Below are 19,616 nucleotides of genomic sequence, written 5' to 3'. Positions count from 1 at the left end.
GGGGTGAGCTCCTATTCAGGGAGGAGGAGGTTATGCACTCTTTTATTATTATTATTATCATTATTTAATTCAAGTTTTTATTTCGCTTTTCAAAGACTTGGTACATGCACATGACAAACTTCTTCAATTTTTATCTCATGAATAGGAAAAAATATACAAAATAAAGTTAATAATATCAAATAATATCAGTACAGGCTTTCATATTAAAAAATATGTATATATTAAATAAACAAATAAGAAGACCATCAGCATATGTGTGTTTGCAGAGGACCGGCAGAATAAGACACATTTTTCCAATTTGTGTGTATGTAGTATGGAAAACATGCCTATTATATTATTATTATTATCATTATTATTATCCTCTTCCAGTAAAATTAAAGGTACTATATCCATGAGAATTTAAGTTTGACATTTTTTTTCGTATATGTGATTGACAGGTGAAATATTAGATGTAAATATCTGTTTGTGTAAATTCAAATTTATTTTTTTTAAAATATAATGACTCTGATTTCAGAGTTAGTTCACGTGTTAAATCAGTTCAGGAGTGACAGCAGGTGTCAGTTGCGTGCCTTTATTTATAGATTTATTTATTGTCAGTCTTGGTATATAACAGATGTAAATACACTTTCATTTTTTATTTATTTATTTTTTGCCATTATCCATATTATTTAAAACACTGCTGCTGCTACTACTACTAATGTCAATATTACTTCTGCTAATAATGCCAATTATTCAAGTAATTTTTTTATATGTCAATCAGTGTCCACCAAATTATTATAAAATTATATGGAAACATTCACACTTTTGTCATGAAGATAAACAGATTGATTCTGTATTTGTGCTTGTGTGCCACTTCCATCTGTTACACTTTTAATTCATTCACTTTTTTAAATAATTTTACAAGTTACTGTATCCATGCCGACCAGCTTGTACGCAAAAATAATGACAAGACACAAATGTGACATTTCACTTTATTCCTTGCAATTGGGAGGAATTTCTTTTTTCTTTTCTTTTCTTTTTTTTTTTTGCAGACAAATTAGACATAAATGATGACGCTGTCACTTGTCACAAGAGATTAAAATAAATGCGTGACATAAAAAAATAGACTATTCAGAGAGATTCAGAAATGGCATAAATGCGATAACAGAAATATGCACTGTGTTATAAAACAACATTTATTCAAAAATTTTACATTTATTCAAATCTGATACTGAGCACATGACCTGTAGGAAGTAAACATTTCTGACATTTATCTGTACCTGAGTAATGACACAGTAAAGCTGCTGAAGGGACCAAATGAAGAAGTAAAAACCACTGAGATTGACAGCTGATAGCACATTATGTACGCCGACAGGTTTGCAGTGAGAAAGGCATCAGTACATTAACATTATAGCTGAAAATGTGAACTGGCACTTGGCAAGAAAACACAATAAAATGAGGGTTAATTTAAAAAAAAATTGTAACTGAAGCTGTTTCTTTAAAGAAAAAGTGCTGTTGTATCATGACAAGAAAGTATGTATGTACGTAAACATACTAGTTGTGCCATTTTTTTAAAAAAAATTTTGTTTTGGAACAAGAAAACCCGCCACCATCAGCTCTGGAAAACAAATGCATCCTCTGACAGGTCCTGTTCAGCTTTTCACTCGATAACATCTATGAGTGACGCCCAGGCTGCATTCATATATACGGAAACCTGTCCCTGCCGGTCACGCACTTCTTCAGCAGGCCCGATGCGATGGCTTTCACGGCCCTCATGGTCTCGGTGCAGGTCGGGCTGATCAGCGATTCGGGCAGGAGGAAGCCGAAGTATCCCGTGTCCCTCAGCTCAAACGCAAACGCGTAGGGGATCCCGTTCCTGTAGGCCCAGTCGATGGAGCTGCCAGAGCTGACATCTGGTGAGGAGGTTAAAAACAAAAACAAATCAACTAGGGGATAACACCTCACGACAAAAACTAGACAAGTAAGTCAGTCTGTTTCATTTCCAAAACACAATAAAAAGGAGAATTGGTTCTCACACAGAGTCGTGGAGGCGGGTCCATATCTGTACCTCACTCCATAGGCAGAATACAAAGCTGACACTGCGTTCTGAGCCGCTGACTCCTGGAGAATGAAGGATATCTGTTAAATTCTTTTAATTCACTTCAGTTTATATGAAATAGAGATCGACCGATATGGATGTTTTTTTAGGGCTGATACCAATATTTGGAGCCAATACTGTCTTTTCTCCCTCCATTTACATGATAAAAACTCAACAATGATGAAAAAATGTTTACATTTATTGAACTCATGCTTATGCATACAAAATAAACAGGTAAAAAAAGGTGGAGCCCTTCTATATTAAACTTGGGCTAATGCTATTTATAAATATACATGATTATTTTTGCATTCTGCTTTCAATATTAAGCTCTCCCTTATCCCTTTACTAAAATATGTTGGATTCGTGTTAATGTGTATTTAAAGAAATTTAAATTTGTGGGGGGAAATTAATAAAAAAATATATAAAAAATGTCTAATCAGCCAAAGATTTTGCGACCCCCCTCTGCAGCACTTCCGCAGACCCCCTAGGGTCCTATGTACCTATGTAAGTTATTATGCCTAGCATGCTAATGCCACAATGACACTACTAAATAACAATAAGATTAGTTTAATTGTCACTATTTCTGAGTATTTATCAACTTTTTTGAGTATTTTCAAATGGACTGACTGAGGAGAAGGTAAACACAGCTCCATGACTGATAAGGGGGTTGGGCTACGAAGCATTTTACAGGCTAATTTAAGATATTTAAAGTAACTAGACGCTGGGATATTTAAATGAGGGCCTTTTACATATTGACAGACGTTGGTGGTAACATTTATAGGCCCGTTAATGGTGAAAATAAGACGTTTATTTCAACACCTGCCCCATAGGTTTACACTGTAGAATCTTCCCTCTGATGTATCCAACATGGCGCCCGTGATTACTTCCTGTCAGTGTATTTCAGTATCACTGAGAGAAATCCACAAATTCAAACACTACGTAACAAACTGCGATACGCTGTACATTTCTTTAAAATAGTATTCAGAATCAAATTTAAATAACTTACAACGTAAACATGAAATTGGCAACAGACGTCTTACCACGCAGCTGAAGTTGGGGATAGTGGCGTACTTGTAGGAGTACGGGTAAAGCAGCATCTGTGCGTAGGCGTGGATGGATATGTACGCTTTCATGCGCTTCTTGTGCTTGCGCAGGTACTTGGCGACGGCCTTGACTTCGGGTTCGGACTCGGGGAAGGGGCCGCAGTAGGTGTCGTCGCAGGGATGAGAAGAGGCTCCCTCCTCTGAAGAAGGAAAGACCAAACTAAATAAGTATTATAAATGTAATGTGTTCTGACTCAGGCCAGTGACCAAGCAGGAAAAAGCTTAACGAAATGGGAAGTCATGTAGTGGATTCAAACTGAAATCACCATGGTCACATGACACGTATTGTTTTAAATCAGAAAGTCTGAATTAAGGTTAACATTGTATTTTCTGTGAAGTTTCTCAGTCATGGTATCAATAAAAACAAGCTAAAGCAAAAGCAACGCATTTTTTTGATTTTTTTCAAACATGTTTTATGTTAATAATTAGATAATAGTTGAAATGTTTTCCAAGAAAATAAGAAATAAGGCTCAATTTTGACCCAATTTCTGCAAGAAATGTAAAGTATATACACTGCAGGCCAAAACTTTGGAAGTTCTATGTATTTTGGGATGTATTTATTTACTACATGGTCAGACTTTGCTGCTTTTATTGATATGAACCATTTTCCTCTATTTACCTTTAGGTGCACATTCATGTTACCATAATATTGCTGAATAAATGTCAGCAAAAGAAAAGAAGGGCCTAGTTTTACGGTCGAGAAGAGTCACAATTTCATTATTCATTTTAACTATTTGGCTTTTGAGGGTCTGCGTACAAATATCCCTTACTTTGAAGAATGAAAAACTCAAATAATTGATAATTATAGTAAAATGTCTTCTGATAAGTTACTCTTTATATAATAATTATGGTTATTTTGTTGCAAAGTCCAATGAAACTGAAACTAATGATCTTTTAAGTACAAGTTTGATGTTGCTTCCAAACCTGTAGTGTTATAAATAGCTAATATAATGAGCTAATATTCCTTTATGCATAGACTTCAGTCTCATCTCTGCATATTTGTTTTAACCACACAAAATCTGTATTCTCACAATTTACCCAGAGTGATGATGAGTCAACAGAACGCACCACTTACTACACGCTAAACGACATCTGTTGTCACTACACACATTCTGTATATCATGCACAGCTCACACTTGTTAAAAGGCAACTAGGAACTAAAGGAAGTATCTTGCCGTGTTGCAGTTTCTGTGTGCGTGTGTTTGTGTCCGTGCACCGTAAGCGAGATTCAGTTGATTCTCCGGCGCTATCAAACTCACCACACCACTTGACTTTCCAGTTTCTGTTCGCGTCCACTCCTCTGCAGTGGAACTTGTGATTTTTGGAGCGTGTCTTCCTCCAGAACCGATCCTGCAAGACAAAAATGAGGGTACGGTCGCTGTGTGTGTGTGTGTCGCTGACTGTCAAAAAATTACCATTTTAAAATTAAAAAATTCGAATTAAAAAACATTTTTCTGTATTAGGGTCGAGAAGGGATAAATAAAACTTTAAAATCGATCGATTTTCATTTTCCGTTTTAATTGGAAGTCAGAAACTAAAAAAACTCCAGAAAAACTAAGCCTCATATTTCAGGTAAAAGCTCAAAATAACTACATATAATCATTTCTGCAGATTAAGAGTAAGTTTCCAAAGACATTTAAGTCTGGGCTAGCCAAGGAAACCATAGATAGAAGTCATGTATTTGCCAGAAACATAGTATCGTCCTCATATGGGCTCTTATTCTGTCTACTAACGATTTTATTGTTAATTTTTAGATACAGAAAATGAAAATAGATTGGTTTCTAAAGTGTTATTTATCCCTTCTAGACCCTGATGAAGAAAAATGCCTCAAATTGTGCCAGAATAAAGACTGTAGAACTGTATGAAAGAAAGGCTGCAGTACCGTGGTCCAGCTGAAGCGATATCCATCCACATTGAAGACGGGCATGATGTAGAAGTTGAGCTGATTGAGCAGCCGTGTCATCACAGAGTCGTACTGGAATGAACTGATGGCCTGTAATTTTAACACAGAAAACACGCTCACTGACGACACAGACTGTGGTTTGATATAATAAAGACGTGTCGCTTTTATGCTTTAATTATTATGCATCCAGACTTGTAATCTCAGTCCTCTGAATGCACGTCTACAGTAGGTTAATACTCTGGCTACACATGGGCATTGGAGCGAGGAGATCTGGGCAGTGGGCTAATACTGCTTGAAGGTGCTCTAAAACCAGGCTAAAGGCCACAGTTAATGTGCTTAAACCTTGAACAAAGATGGCACCCTGACCTCTAGTGGCCTACGTTGGTTACTACATCACAGCAAAGTTCTCGTCGTTCACTGTTACTGTTGTTTCTGTTTTGGATTTTGTTTCTGCTACATTACCCTTCTTTGAATAATTCCCTGAACTTCAGGTACATGTGACCTCATTTAAACTCATGTAGCCATCACTTTAGTCTGACAGAGAGGGTGGTTATAATCTTAGAGGGAATTTAAAGTTTAAACATCGCTGTTTTTGCACAACACACAAAAGCATGTGCACATCCGTTTGTGGGGTGATTTTTTGGAATGTGAGGAAATGTTACACAATTTGGGAAGAGGTATGAAGAGATAGGAATGAAGAAGAGGTATGTAAAGCACTATAAGTATTATTATTATGTAGCAGAGGAGGAAGAACACATCGAATAATGACATTAATACTGAAAAGGGACGGAGCCAGATAACCGTGTTGCGTATGTATATGCATTTGATGCATTTCTTTTCTTTTGAATGTTCAAAATGAATAAAACTAAACTGAACTAGTTTCTGTCTGACTGTAAGAAATGATAATAATAATAATAATAAAACAGTTTGTTACACCACAGTCTCAAATTAGTCTCTAGCACTGTTATTTCCAAATAGAAATTCTCCTCAAGTACACAACACAGTACATCCTAATGTGAAACATGTACAGGGATTTTAAAATCCCTGTAGTCTGGGCCCAGCTCCTCGGCTGTGTTTTTATGAACTTTTATGATGCTGCAGCAGATTCATTCATTTGATTTTGAAACAGGTCATGAACATGGTGTATACAGGAATCTTGAAGTTAATTTCAATACCTTTTTAAAACTTTTTTAAGACCTTTTCAGTATTTTTTACTACCTCACCACCACTTTGAATTGTATCAGTCAGTGCGTTTACATGCACGTGAAAAAAAAAAACGAATTATTGCCTTAATTGGGCTATAACAGGAGAACTTAAGTGCATGTAAACACATTATTCCGATTAAAATCGGAGTTCTCATTGTCCGATTGTGTCGCCCAGATAATGCGATTGGAATCGGAGTTTTCATCGGAAAATGCTTGTGCGCATGCTCCACCACCGCTGCGCTGGCGCGTGACCCCGGAACAAACACGTCCAATAAAGCCGATCGCAGAAGAAGAAGAAGAAGAAGAAGAGGAAGAGAAATGGAGCCATCCGAGGGAAAGCGCGGATCTTACCTGCACCAGAAGTAGCGCGAACTTTACGTAAGATTAAAAAAATCCGTCTGGTTGTTGTTTGAAATGCCGGTCTGCCGCATGAACGACTCTTGTTTATTATATCACGTATTAGGTCAACCCAGAAATCGGGCCGTGTTAACGTGGTATTAACCCGCTGAAAAGACACGTATCGCCACCTAGTGTGGAAGAGGAGAACAGGTATTTCTTCTGCATGTAAACTGGGACCAGGACTGTAAAGAAAGTCGAATTTTGAGCATAGCTCGATTAAGCTCTGCATGTAAACGCACTGAGTGACACCTTTAATTTAATTTTAGTTTACGATGAAGACTATAGACCACTATCGTGCAACAGAATTCAAATAGGCTGGGAGAATAAATCGAAGGCAAAGTTTGAACACATGTTTAGTGTATAAACGCTTGTAGAACAACTTGCAAAAAAGTTGCACGTCGTTTGTGTCTCTGAATTTCCGCCCAAATACGTTCTGGCGCTTACAAACGCACTCATAGTAGTCCAGTTTTTATGTTTTATGTTTTGTTTTCTTAGTAAATCAATACATTCACTCACTTTTTCAATGTTTATGGACTCAAACTCAAAATTTACCTCAAAAATACCTTCAAATTTTAAGACCTCGTAAAGACGTGATAAGACTTTTTCATACTTTTTAAGGGTTTTAATTTCCTCAAAATTTAATTCATCAACTTTTAATACTTTCTTTAAAACTAGCTCTGGTGCTCTCAATTTACAGAGACTTCATTTTAATTTTATGAACTTTCTGGCACACTTTGTCCCACTCATCTAGCATCTACACTAAAATAATGAATTAAATGCTCCTGTTGTTAAAGCCGGTCCTAACTTCAGAGGGTAAAAACTAAGATGTTAAATGTCTGGTGTCTGATTTTTGCCACCATCTTAACTATAAATGATGACGGCTACCTCTTTGACAAACCACTGGCAGAAGGCAGGTCCTATCCACTCCCTGGCATGAACGCCACAGTCGATCCATATAGCTTTCTTCTGGGGACGACTTCTCTTTCCTAGCTGACAGGAGACAAGAAAAGTCAGTGATAAAAAACAATCAACATAAAAAAAGCTTATGTGCGTACCACAATGCCTCCTCTTCTACCTGAAGCACGTAAAGTGGTCTTCCTTCGTACGACTTGCCGATAGAGAACATGTCAACCAGGTCGTGGTGGGTTCTGTTCATCTCAAACATCCAGGCCTGGATCTTAGAGGCAGAAAACGAGAGCGTGTCATTAAAACGCGGATGTGCATTCTTTGTCCACACAAAAATGCACGTGTGTGATGTGTTTTTACATGCACGGCGTGTCTGTGCAGGCAAACAGAGATGCACTTTTTTTTTTTTTTAAATACGTGTGTGTGTGTCGAGTTCATGCTGCTTCTTAGGGGCCTGACACACGAACAACAAACACTTTAAGGCTGTGAAGTGACTGGCTGTGGGCGAGAGGCCCGTGGAATGGCGTAATTGGGTGTTTGAGAGGACCTCGGGGTGGGGGAGGCGGGTGTTTGTTTACTTTGCGGGTGCGTTAGATTACAGGGCAGAGGTGAATGAGAGATAGGGTAGGCAGACGGTGGGCTTCGCCTCTACCTCTTCCAGAGAGTGGTAAACCTCGTAGTCATACTGAGACTCTGACCTCCGCTTGCGAGATGAGCGGTATCCCGTCTGCTTTTCAATTTCCGTCTGTAGATTGGAGATGAAGACCCTGTGTGGATGGGAGACAGGGAGACAGACAAAAGAGACACAGTGATACACCTTACACCAAGAATGTGTTAGTATAGTCATGGACTAACAAAAGGGATTCACAACCAGCTGACAGATCTATGTTTTATAACTGTTCTTATGAATTAACTTTCCCTCAGCTTTAAAATACTCATAAATGGTTTAATTCATAGATCTTCAACAGGGGGTCGAAAAAATTTGGTTGATTAGACATTTTTTATATATTTTTTTTAATTTCCCCCACAAAGTTAAATTTCTTTAAAAACACATTAACATGAATCCAACATATTTTAGTGAAGGGATAAATGGAGGCAGAAGACGTTACCTTTCGGTCAGCGATACAGGAGCTGTCTCAAGCTTCCTGTACACAGTAGGCCCCGCCCCTATCACTGCTCAGCCAATCACAAGGCCGCATACTACACACTGTCTCTGTCAGGTTCCCCACTATTGGCCAAGAGCCTATTCTGTCCCCAGGTAAAATTAAAACTTGAATCTGTCAATTATTTTCTTTACCTGTCAGTTGTGTGTACCAGTCAGGTATCTTTATGTTTACGGCAGTTGCACGGCCACCTAACGTTTGTGCGTGTATGAAATCTTTGAATGTGGACCTTTATATTGTTTGAATATCTTAATATTGAATGCAAAATGATAATATTAATGTATATTTATAAACAGCATTAGGTCGAGGTTAATATACAACACATAGAGTAGGTAGGGGGTCCCTACTTAACCTGAAAAACGTTGAATAGATGAATCGAATCCCTAATTACATCTTAAAAGTAATGAAAGTTTAATACTTCTCAAATATTTATATCTGATTTTTCCACAATGAACTTTCAGTGTGTAAGCAAAAAACACCTTGACTCAGTTAGAAAGCGAAGCTTATTTTATACTTCTACAGCCAGATCTATTGAACTGTAGATCTGTCTTAACCCCAGCAATCATGAGTGGCTTCTGCTGTCACCCGTGGGCATGTGTCTGCACTAATCTGTAATAAGACAAGAGATAAGACGTCTGAGCAGAAAGCAGAAACCACTCTGTGCTCTGTGCTGCTCACATGGCATTTGTAAGGGACTGTAATTAACTGTGCAAAAGATCCTCCCTTTTCTTTTCACCATTCATTCATCACCCGTTTTCCTCATCGGCCTCATCGGCCTAAACGATAGCAGCTACTGGCGTCCACGAATAAATAAGATGTGCTGGAAACGAGGCAAAACCGTGATTATCTGTTTAAACACTCCGGCCGTGTCTGATCCAGCCATGTGGCAGCTGCCGTTGGATTAAATTACACTTCCTCATGAGCTTCCTCTACGTGAATTTAGAGCTCAAACACTAAAAAAACGATCATTTTCATGTAAATTAAAGACCCTTAGACCCTCCCTCCCTGTGGTCTAAACGATTTTAATAGAACGCAGGAAGAAATCCTCAGAGCGGCCATTTTTTTTTTTTTTCCATAGGACCGAGATGACAATGGAATTCTTTCAAGCTGTGGCTGCTCGTGTTATGTTTATGAGGGATGGTGCAGAGAGATGAAGGAGATGGTGCTGGAGCAGCCTGGTAGAGAGGCTCTGATGTCATGTGTGTGGCCCAGCCTTGAGGAAGCGCGAGGGCTTTTTGCTCGCAAACCGTGGCCAACTGTGCATGTGCAAGTCATATACTCTGTCTGGGGAACGCTGCGCAATTGCAACATCCTTTTGGATAACAGATGTGTCTCAGGATGCAGATCCTCTGGTAAGATAACAAAATGTAAGCATGATTGTGGCCGTGTCCGGCATCCTGTACTTACTGATAATCAATACGCTCCTGCTTTAAGCGTGCACGCAGACCTTGCGTGTCGTTGCGCTTCACATGAACATCAACTGTGGAATTTTGAAGGATAAGAGAGGCGCTGTTGGGCTGCCAGAAATCCACCTAGAGGAGAACAATCAACACATTAGATTGTTTTTGCACAGCTGTGCAAAAGAAAAAGAGCGATTCTCAATGACAACTGTCCCGAAATGGTCATTTGGCATGCTCTACCTTCATCTGTGTCACGCTACGTGCAGCGTTTTTGTACTTTTGTTCGCTCGCAAATATAGTCCTGATGGTCTTGGCTGGATAGATCAGTGAAACAAGATGTGCCCGAGCAATAAACTCCCATTTCAAAGGGTTCAAACTGTCTGTGTTGTCATGAAGACGCAGAAATACAAAAACCTCTCACAGACATCAAAACTGATATTTCCTGGTGTGGATTGCTTGTGATGTGATGTCACCCAACTGTAATCAGATGGTGACCCCTAGGAGGCACTGCACGGGGGGTCGCAAAATCTTTGGTTGATTATACATTTTTTATATATTTCTTTTTAATTTTTTAATTTCTTTCAATACACATTAACATGAACCCAACATATTTTAGCAAAGGGATAAGGGATGGATAATATTAAATGCTAATGATGTATATTTATAAATATTTCTAGGCCAAGTTCTACTAAATCTCTCCATCAGTTTGGGGTCCTTGGCCTGAAAAACGTTGAAGACCACTGTACTATTGTTAAATTTGTTGATGAATTTGTTGATGTGCACCAATCAGTCATAACATTATGACCTAATATTGTGTAGGTCTCCCTTGTGCCTCCAAAACAGTTGTGAGCCGCCAGCAGTGTGGCCATAGTTACCTTAAAAAGGTAACTTCCCCAACTAGTTGGTTTTAAAAGTAAATACGTCAGATTATAAGCTACTTTATTAGTAATTCGATAAACTCCATGTTGTGTTTTTGAAGCTAGATAGGACTTTGTCGCCACCACAGAGCGTGCAGCAAAACTTAGTGTTGTTTTCTTTAACTAATGCACACTCAGAATAGCACATCTCTCTCCTCCCTCCATTATTGTTTACGTGTGCGTCGCTGCGTGGTATTGCGCTAGAGTTGTCTTGATGCTGAAAACATGACTTACCCCAAGAAGAAAGCAAACGTATTTACTCATGAAAATGGGAAAAATAGCGCAGTGTCCTGGAGCCTCAGGTTGGGATCGAGTGAATTTGGAGGCCAGGTCAACACCTTGTGCTGGTCTTCATGTTTTTTTTTTGTTGTTCCTAAACCATTTTAGTGTGTGTCTGAGTTATGGGATGGCTGCTGCCATTAAGGAGTGTCATTGCTACAGGGTGGGGGTGCCTAGTCTAGTCTAGGTGGGTGGTACATGCACCATCCACGCAAATGAATGCCAGGTCCAAAAGTTTCTCAGCAGAACACTGAATTCTCACAAGATGGTTGAAGCTATTTACCCTCCTCCTGAACTATAAGCGGTTACAATAACTTAAGATTTACACTTTGTGCAATAGTACTATAGATTTGTGCGTATAGATACTATAGATAAGGCCTTATTACCTCCACAGCAACCACTCACACTCTAACTGGCAGCTGGCCTGCCATTGCACACAATATCCTGCTTTTGCCCACCCACCTTTGTGTATTTCTTCTCTCATTCTTTAATTTAATGTACCGCTCTTTGCCCTCCTAATTGCCCCTCGGGAATAAATAAAGTTTTTTCTGATTCTGATTACTTCTCCTGTCAGCAGTGGTTTTAATGTTGTTGTTTTTTTCAGACTCTATTATAAAATCATCAAAGTCATTCTCTCACTAAATCACTCACGAACACACACGCACACACCACTGACGATGGAGCTGCAAAGTCCTCGCTGCCGTGTTGAGTTCAGCGTCTTGCCCAATTTTAATGGCTCAAATCAAGGTATAACACCAGATAATCCAGTAACAATCCAATCACGGTGCTCTACTTTCCTCACGTGGCGACATCATAAAACACACAATTGATGTCACAGATAGTAAAAACTTGCGCATTTGGCGTCAATGAACTCCAAGACAGGATGTATTATCATATCTGGGGCTGTTTGAAATACTGTCAAACATAAGCTGATAATGACTGAACTGTTTTGTTAAGAACGGGACAGTTTAACATTCCTCCCGTCTCCTACCTCAGCGATGAAGTGAATCCGTGGAATGCCGATGACTCCGCAGCATTAATGGGCTAAAAACACACATTCATGGGCCTCATTATCAACCCGGAGGTTTGATAATGACTCTCTCTCTCTCTCGGCTTTCTTCTCTACTGTATGACCTCATATTAAGCAGAAAATATCATGTCTTTTGGCGCTTGTTATCGGGCCGCGATCGCTGGGGCCGTTAGCTAAAACAGAGGGCCCAATGGGACGGCCCACTGGCCAAACTCGCTTCCCAACCAAATAAACACAGACACCATGTGGTAACCCTGATAAAATAACAGAGAAGGCGCTGATCTACAAATGATACACACAGTAGTCAGTGTCTAGAGGATACTGGAATCCCGCTGCCCTATGTTCACATACATGTATGAAGGTCTTCAGATGGCTTTCATTTGGTCGCATGAGGGCAGGCTGGCACATATTCTTGTTAATGTGTCAATAGGTTTAATGGTTTACAGAATGCATACCAGATTAATTTAACTTTGTCAGTGGGGTCAAAGCTGGAATGCTTGGTGCCCTGGAGTTTACAGCGCTTCCAAATGGTTAAGTACCACAAATGTTTCAGCGCTGTTGCTCTGTTAGCCAAACAAATCCAAAACACATATGCCTAAAAGGCCCTCGCTGAATATCCCCGATCAGATAGCATGACTCCTCAAGTTCACATTTTATAGCTGCATTAATGAGCAATGGAGATGCATTCTTTGGTCTGCTTTAAAAATCTCTGCACTATGTGTCGTGTATGCGGGGCAGCTATAAATTGAATTTGTGTTGATGTAGCACTGGCACGGGCAGAGCAAGAAAGGAAAAGTTATAGCGCAATAAAAGGATCTGGCTTTTCTCAGGGCAGATGATGTGGCGATGTATCGCTGCGTCTGGGTGTCAAGTAAATGAAAACAAGTGTCAAACCTTAGTGACATAAAAGGTTCTATATCGACGTTTGTCTTTTTCAACTGACTCAAATCAACTGGTCTGCAAAGAGAAATTCTTTCCCAGAAGAGGAGAAAATCATGTTCAACATTGACTCTTAAAAGATTTATAGGCCAGTTTCCAATGCGAATTGGAGAGTCTCTTCTCAAAACCAACAACAGCCCGTCTCTACCCCAGAACAATTCCCCATAAAACCAAGAAAGAGACCATCACTAATTCGGTGGCATTGCTCGCTTCAAGCCATTGGATGTTTCTGTTTATTTCAGTTTGGAGCCAAGTCGTTGCAACTTGAACCTTTAGCTGATTAATCTGTAGGTAGTTTTACAGAGAAAAAGCACCAGGAACATTTATGTCAAATATATTAAATTAGATGAATTTGTCTTTTGACTGAGTAGAGTAGCACCAGGTTAGAGTTTAGAAACCTGTTTTAAACATTTTGTTCCCTGCAATTTATGGACTACTATGTAAACTATTAGGATAAGATTAATATCTAATACATAATCATCGTCAGCCTGGATAAGATATGGGTTAGACTAAACAGTGGCTGAAATAAAGTCAAGTTAATAATTATTTGGATTATTTAATGTTGATACAAACTAATGCTAATGCTAACCGCAAGCCAACGCAACGTTAACTGCCTGTTTCAGGGGTGTGCAAGCAGAAGTTGCATACGTTACCCTCCACAGTGGTTCCCCTGGACTGGAATAACTTCGAGTTAATCGTTATTTGAATTACTTATCCTTCATACATGCTAACGCTAATGCTAACCGCAAGCTAACAAATTTTAATTGCGTGTTTCAGGGTTGTGCAAGCAGCAGTTGTACTGCGTTACCCTCCACAGCGGTTCCACTTACTTCTTGTTATATCTTTGTTGGAGAAGCTTCACTTGAAAAAGACAGACCAGACTTCGTCCCCTCTGTGTCCTCCTTTGGTCAAATCTCCATCCAGTGAGTGTAAAGATCAGTGAATATAGCCCCATCAGTCAGAGTCAACTTTTTTAAAATAATACTCACGGTCTCGGAGAGTGAGTGTATTAGTATATTCTCTAAAATATGCGTTTTCCTGGTCTATTCTTGCCAAAAGTCCGGTGGAATACGCTAATTTCCATTTACAAGATATAGTGTTTAATACGTTTTGCCTCCAGCTAAGCCCCACCCCTCAAAAAAACGTCACACTGTTTACAAACTGTGAAGGGATCTGTTCATGAACTGAAATGGAACATATGTATTCATATATATATATGTAATCCATGTATTGATAATACACTGATTGAGATATTTTGCTCTTGAACATTCAGGGACTGTCTGTCAATTGATTTATTTTGAACCCCTGTTACCTCATACTTCTTGAAGGCGGCCCTTCATTGGCAAATGTAAATTTCTACTATTTCAAACAGATGTTTTCTGTGCAAAACACATCGCTTCTTTTGTAGTACAGGGTTGTTCATGGGAATGATCTACCCACTATCAGGTGTTAGAAATCTTTCTCTGGTGCAGATTAACAGCCAAGAACAACAGCCAAACAAAACAGAAAAAAAGATTCAACAAATTTTGTTGATGATGGGTCAGATTCTTGATTCGCTTGATTTTCCTGGTGTACAGTAAGCGATATTTGACCCCATGTGTAGCCTGAAGCTGAAAACTTTGACTTTGGTACTGGAGGCATGGCAGTGTGACTAAGCTCAGACTGAAAACACATGTCCACAGCTGTCCAAACAGTAGCTGCTGCTGCTGCTGCTGCCTTAGTTGGCCTTGTAGCACCAAGTCCGCTGCCCTTCCACGCACAAAACTCAGGCCAAGTACTGACCAGGAGCCTGGCTCTCACCTGGTACCCCTCACCGCAAATCATAAATTCAATAAACATTTTCTGAGGCCTGAGCACTCTTCTGTCCTCTGCCAGAGCTGGTCCTGCTGTTTCTGTTTGACCTGAAGCCATACAGGTGACTTGACTTTATAAGCTACGCCAAAGAAAACCAAAACGGACCACACACTGCCTGGAGGCCAAAATAACCTGCCTACCTACCTACCCACCTCCTTAAATTCTGTAATTACCAGGATGTTTATTTCATTAGTCGCGTTTCCAATGTGAATAAGATCTTCAAGCTCTGTTTCAACTAAGCCGTCTTCACATGGAAACTGTTCTTCATGAACTGAACTGAAACAACTATATGAGCTTTGTCTCAATTTTCTCCATAATTATTAACAGATTATAATTGTTTCCGGAACAATTAAAAGAAAATTACTGAGAAACTGGAGATCTGTAAAATAAACGGCCGTGTGAGAACATGCCCAAATTTCAAAAAGGAATACTGGATGATATGTCCTCATAGTTATAAGCTTCCTACAGCCAGCTCCCCACTTTGATTATATGAAAGATAGTCCTGTTTTTTTGGACAATTTTTGTTTCTTTTTTTCTGCTATATTTTACTGAAAAAATAATATTTAACTATTTGTTAAATGAGGACGGTTGTGAAACTATATTTTGCAATTTGTGCTTTGTAATTAACTTATGCAGTACATTAAACTACAAGAAGGTCATGCATGTTCCTGATGCTGAGGGGTAATTACTTCCAAATGATTTGGGAATAGACGTAAGGGCTTCGTGCACACACACACCCCACCTAAATTCAGTATCTTCAAAACACATGTTCATATAGTTTGCAAGACATCCAAGCGTTGAGCCTCCTAATAAAAACAACCCTTTGTATTTCCCTCCTCTATTTTTATGTTGGGGTTTCTTATTGGAATGATTACAGAGTGTCCTACCAACAAGTCTCTCAGACAGGAAACATGTCCTGACTGTCCTGATAGAAGACCACACTCAGCTGCTTTTTGTGTTCTGCCTTTTCTCTGTCCCCAGAGCTACTGTCACTAATGCTGTTCATAGGAAGACAACTGGAACTGGGAGCCGGTGTGAACTGAATAATAACAGATGCATTTTCAAAATAATAGTTTCAAAGTGTAGTTTTTAAATTTGAGACCTAGAGTAGGGATGTTTAAAAAGAAATATCTCTCAGATTTGGATCACACACAAATATACGGAATAATATTGTAGGATATGTATATGTGTGTGTGTGTGTGTGTGTGCGCAAACCTTCATATGTCCCAGTATTTTCCTGAGGTCACGCGCCTCCTCATCATTACTCGGAGTTATCCTGAAGACTTGATCGCTGCAAAACCAACAGAGCTCCTCTTAGTATCGGGTTACAACTGGAATCAACGCTCCCCAAAGGGGTTTTTATGGCACTGAAAATTCACTGCAACAAGACGGCTTTGATCAGTTTTCGTTGAGTGCACATCGTTTCAAAAACATCTGGGTGGGCCAGAGAGTCAGGTAATGAAAGTGCCTTTTGTGCAGACTGACGGTGACACAATAATAGCAGACGTCAGATGCTAAAATGGGCGGTTGTTGTTTTTTTTGGGGTTTTTTTTTAGAATCCTATAGAAGTCAGGGTCAACTCCCAGTCAAACAATTTGTCTGAGACGTCATTAGAGGATTAGATTTCATTGTTCCCAGTGATACAGGTAGTACCTGGAACAAGTAGATATAGTAGCTGCAGCTGTTATAGTTTATATAATGTAAATATGTACCGATGTGATGCACGTACGAAGCGTCTCATTGTCCGTGGCAAACATTTGAAAGTCTAATATTGAACTCAATAAGGACGGACGGATGGAATATAAAGTGAAAGGCATTCCTCAGTGTGTTTGGTCAGATAAAATTACAGGTTTATGGACTAGATAAGATTTAAAACGATGACTCTCCCTATATACATCAAGGGTCAGTTAATATTTGAAGACTTAATTCGATTTTGTTAAACTAGAATCAAGAAAGAAAAATTTACACCAGCTAAATTAAATATTATTCATTCATTAAAGTATTACCCTTGACATGTTGGTCTTCCCAGATAATTGGAACGAAAACTGCCGGCGGAGAAGCTTAACAGCATCTTAGCTCAATCTGCAAACCACATCTTCGCTGCAAAACAAAGGCTCTCTTTATCCTCGTGGCGGATCGCACATAGTGCAGTGCTGCTTTTAGTCTGCAGGTCAGCAGAGTTTCTGGGCCAGGCCTTAAAGCTCATTACATCCTCTTAATAAAAGGCTCCCTTTCTTTGCTCACATTGGCACCTCTGTCCATCTGCCAGGTTCTGCATGTGTCCACGTTCTGGTTGTGCATCTTCCTCTCTCACGTTTTGCTTCTTTTAAATAGTTTCTTTTTTTTTTTTTTTTTTACTGTCTGTCACACAGGAAGTTGGGGCCCCCTAAACAAAGGTGGCAACAGGCCATTCTCAGTTATGAGGAACAAAAGGAGTGTCCCACATGAGTGGTCACCCCATTTAGTGACCGCAGCATGCTGCCACAAAGAAAAAAAAAAGAAAAATTCAGCCAACTACCATGGCAACCGCAGTGATAGAAGATGCAAAAATGACAACGTCTGTGAAATAAGTGCCCAGGTTTTTTTAAAAAAAAAAAAAATCAAGATTCACATATTTAAACATACAGAACTTTCTTGTTTGTTCATACAGTACTGAGCCGCACACAACCCCCTTATTTTCCAAACCAACCCACTTATTCGTCTTCTAGCGATCCTCAAAAAACGACAGGCTGTTTTTGTTACAGTCTTGGCCTGGCAAAAGGCATTTCGCTTTGCATCCACCAGCTGTACGGCTTTCTAAGCTAAAGCTGCCCTTTAAGTTGTCAGTCTGTGGATTCTCACAGCAGCGCTCTCTCTGTCTGGGATGGAAGCAATTTGTTTTTAAGACGATCTCGCCTTTAAACCAAGGAGCCGACTCTCTGTGGAGCGTTGTTACTTTGACATCCACTCACCATGTCCTCGCGCTCGGCGTCTAAATCTCTGTGAATCATGTGGCTTTATTTCAGAATAAGCACCAGTGGTGTTGGACGCACAATCTGAGTGCTGCGTGTTGTGTCTTTTTGGCGGAAACCAGAGGAGGTGTTTGTTGGAAAAAATCCAAACTATATGTCATAAGAGGGGGGGGGGGGGTTCCAGAAGAGACAGTCTCTTCTGACCCGGCTAGGCAACATCAAAAGCCCCTTTAAAGCAGACCATACATATCTCTACCCTGTCATGCCTTCGACATGTTTACCCCTTTTTACTATGTGCGTCCATATGCACAAGGGAGTATGGACATGGCTGTTTGTCTAATTGCTCCCAAAATGTTACAAAATCGTTTATAGGCTGCGGGATGGTTTGCACCACAGCCTCTTAAACATGTAGACAGACTGGTAAGCCAGGATCCTTAGCAGAAATCCCTTTTATGACATTTTTCTTGTTTGTTTTTGCAACCATAGAAACACACAGAGATGGGAGTTGCTGCCATCAAAGCCCCTTTTTTTTTTTTTTTTTAATTTGAGCTGCAAGCATCCTCGGTGTCATCTTCGCATGTTATATTTGATCTGAGTGCCTCTGTGCAGACGGGAAGAAAAGGAGATAACAGATCTCATGCAGCTTTATCCAAGTGCCATCAAACAACAAGAGCAGCTTGGGAAAGAATAAACCAAAAACATCATTTTATGTCTTAACTAGGAAATCTGTTCCCAAAATCAAAGAAGAAGAAAATTATCTTTGTTCCTGCTCTCTAGTCTACACGAGATAAAATGATCATATCTGCAGACAACGTGCGATAGTGCACTTTTAGTCTCATCTCCCTCTTTCTCTCAGAGTGGGAGTCCCAGTTGCCGCAGAAATGAATTGGGGTGTGGGGTGTCTTTACTCACCCTGCGTAGCGGTTGTTGTAGAGATAGGCACCGACGGGACATAGCACGTTACTGCAGATTATCACACAAGTCAGTAAAACGGAGGCGCGAAATGCTCTCCAGTGCTCCAGTGCCATCCTTGGCAAAGAGATCAAAGACCAAAAAAAAAAAAAATATATTAAAAAATAAAAATAATAATTTGCAGGATGCACCCCGACAAAATAAAAAATAATAAAAAAAAAAACACTTAAAGGACTCTGAAGTCCCGCGCACCATCAACAAATTGGCATTCTCGTCGCGCAGCTCTCTCGTGCAGTTTTCCCTCTGACACAGAAGGTGCGAAAGTCGGTCAGCTGGCACACGGGAACCATTTACCACCTCTTTGAAGCTCTGGAGGGAATTGCAGGGTAGCAGCCCTTTTTAAAAATGAGGAGGACCTGAGTCACGTGGCCTCGGTTTGGCGAAGTTGGTAACCAGATCCCTCTCTTGTGCGCAATGTGCGCTCGGGGGGTGGGTGGAGGGGGGGTTGCTCTGAAGTGAACTGTGAACATGTGTGCGCGCTCGCGATGTGTGTTCATTTAGCAGAGTGCGTTTCTTTT

The 19,616-nt window shown here is 39.8% G+C and overlaps 1 protein-coding gene across 1 annotated transcript; it reads right to left on the bottom strand.

The window, feature by feature from the left end:
* Positions 1–959: 959 nt before the first annotated feature.
* cpa6 (carboxypeptidase A6) lies at positions 960–19,392 on the bottom strand. The gene is made up of 11 exons (XM_047568396.1): positions 19,039–19,392; positions 16,391–16,466; positions 10,164–10,288; positions 8,246–8,360; positions 7,763–7,864; positions 7,573–7,677; positions 5,063–5,173; positions 4,440–4,530; positions 3,118–3,320; positions 2,016–2,100; positions 960–1,892 (listed from the first exon to the last, which is right to left on the bottom strand). The coding sequence occupies exons 1-11, from the start codon at positions 19,152–19,154 to the stop codon at positions 1,678–1,680; spliced, it is 1,344 nt and encodes a 447-aa protein (XP_047424352.1). The 5' UTR covers positions 19,155–19,392; the 3' UTR covers positions 960–1,677.
* Positions 19,393–19,616: the final 224 nt, after the last annotated feature.

This window comes from Mugil cephalus, chromosome 18, assembly GCF_022458985.1.
Source record: "Mugil cephalus isolate CIBA_MC_2020 chromosome 18, CIBA_Mcephalus_1.1, whole genome shotgun sequence".
NCBI lineage: Eukaryota > Metazoa > Chordata > Actinopteri > Mugiliformes > Mugilidae > Mugil > Mugil cephalus.
Note: the sequence above shows the minus strand (reverse complement) of the source record. Positions and strands in the feature narration are given on the sequence as shown.

Excerpts from the sequence above, each read along its gene's own strand:
- cpa6 (XM_047568396.1), bottom strand. The coding sequence starts at position 19,154 with ATGGCACTGGAGCACTGGAGAGCATTTCGCGCCTCCGTTTTACTGACT. Across the intron at positions 7,678-7,762 it reads GACCACTTTACGTGCTTCAG|CTAGGAAAGAGAAGTCGTCC; the intron begins GTAGAAGAGGAG and ends GTCTCCTGTCAG. Across the intron at positions 2,101-3,117 it reads TCCCCAACTTCAGCTGCGTG|GAGTCAGCGGCTCAGAACGC; the intron begins GTAAGACGTCTG and ends TTCATTCTCCAG.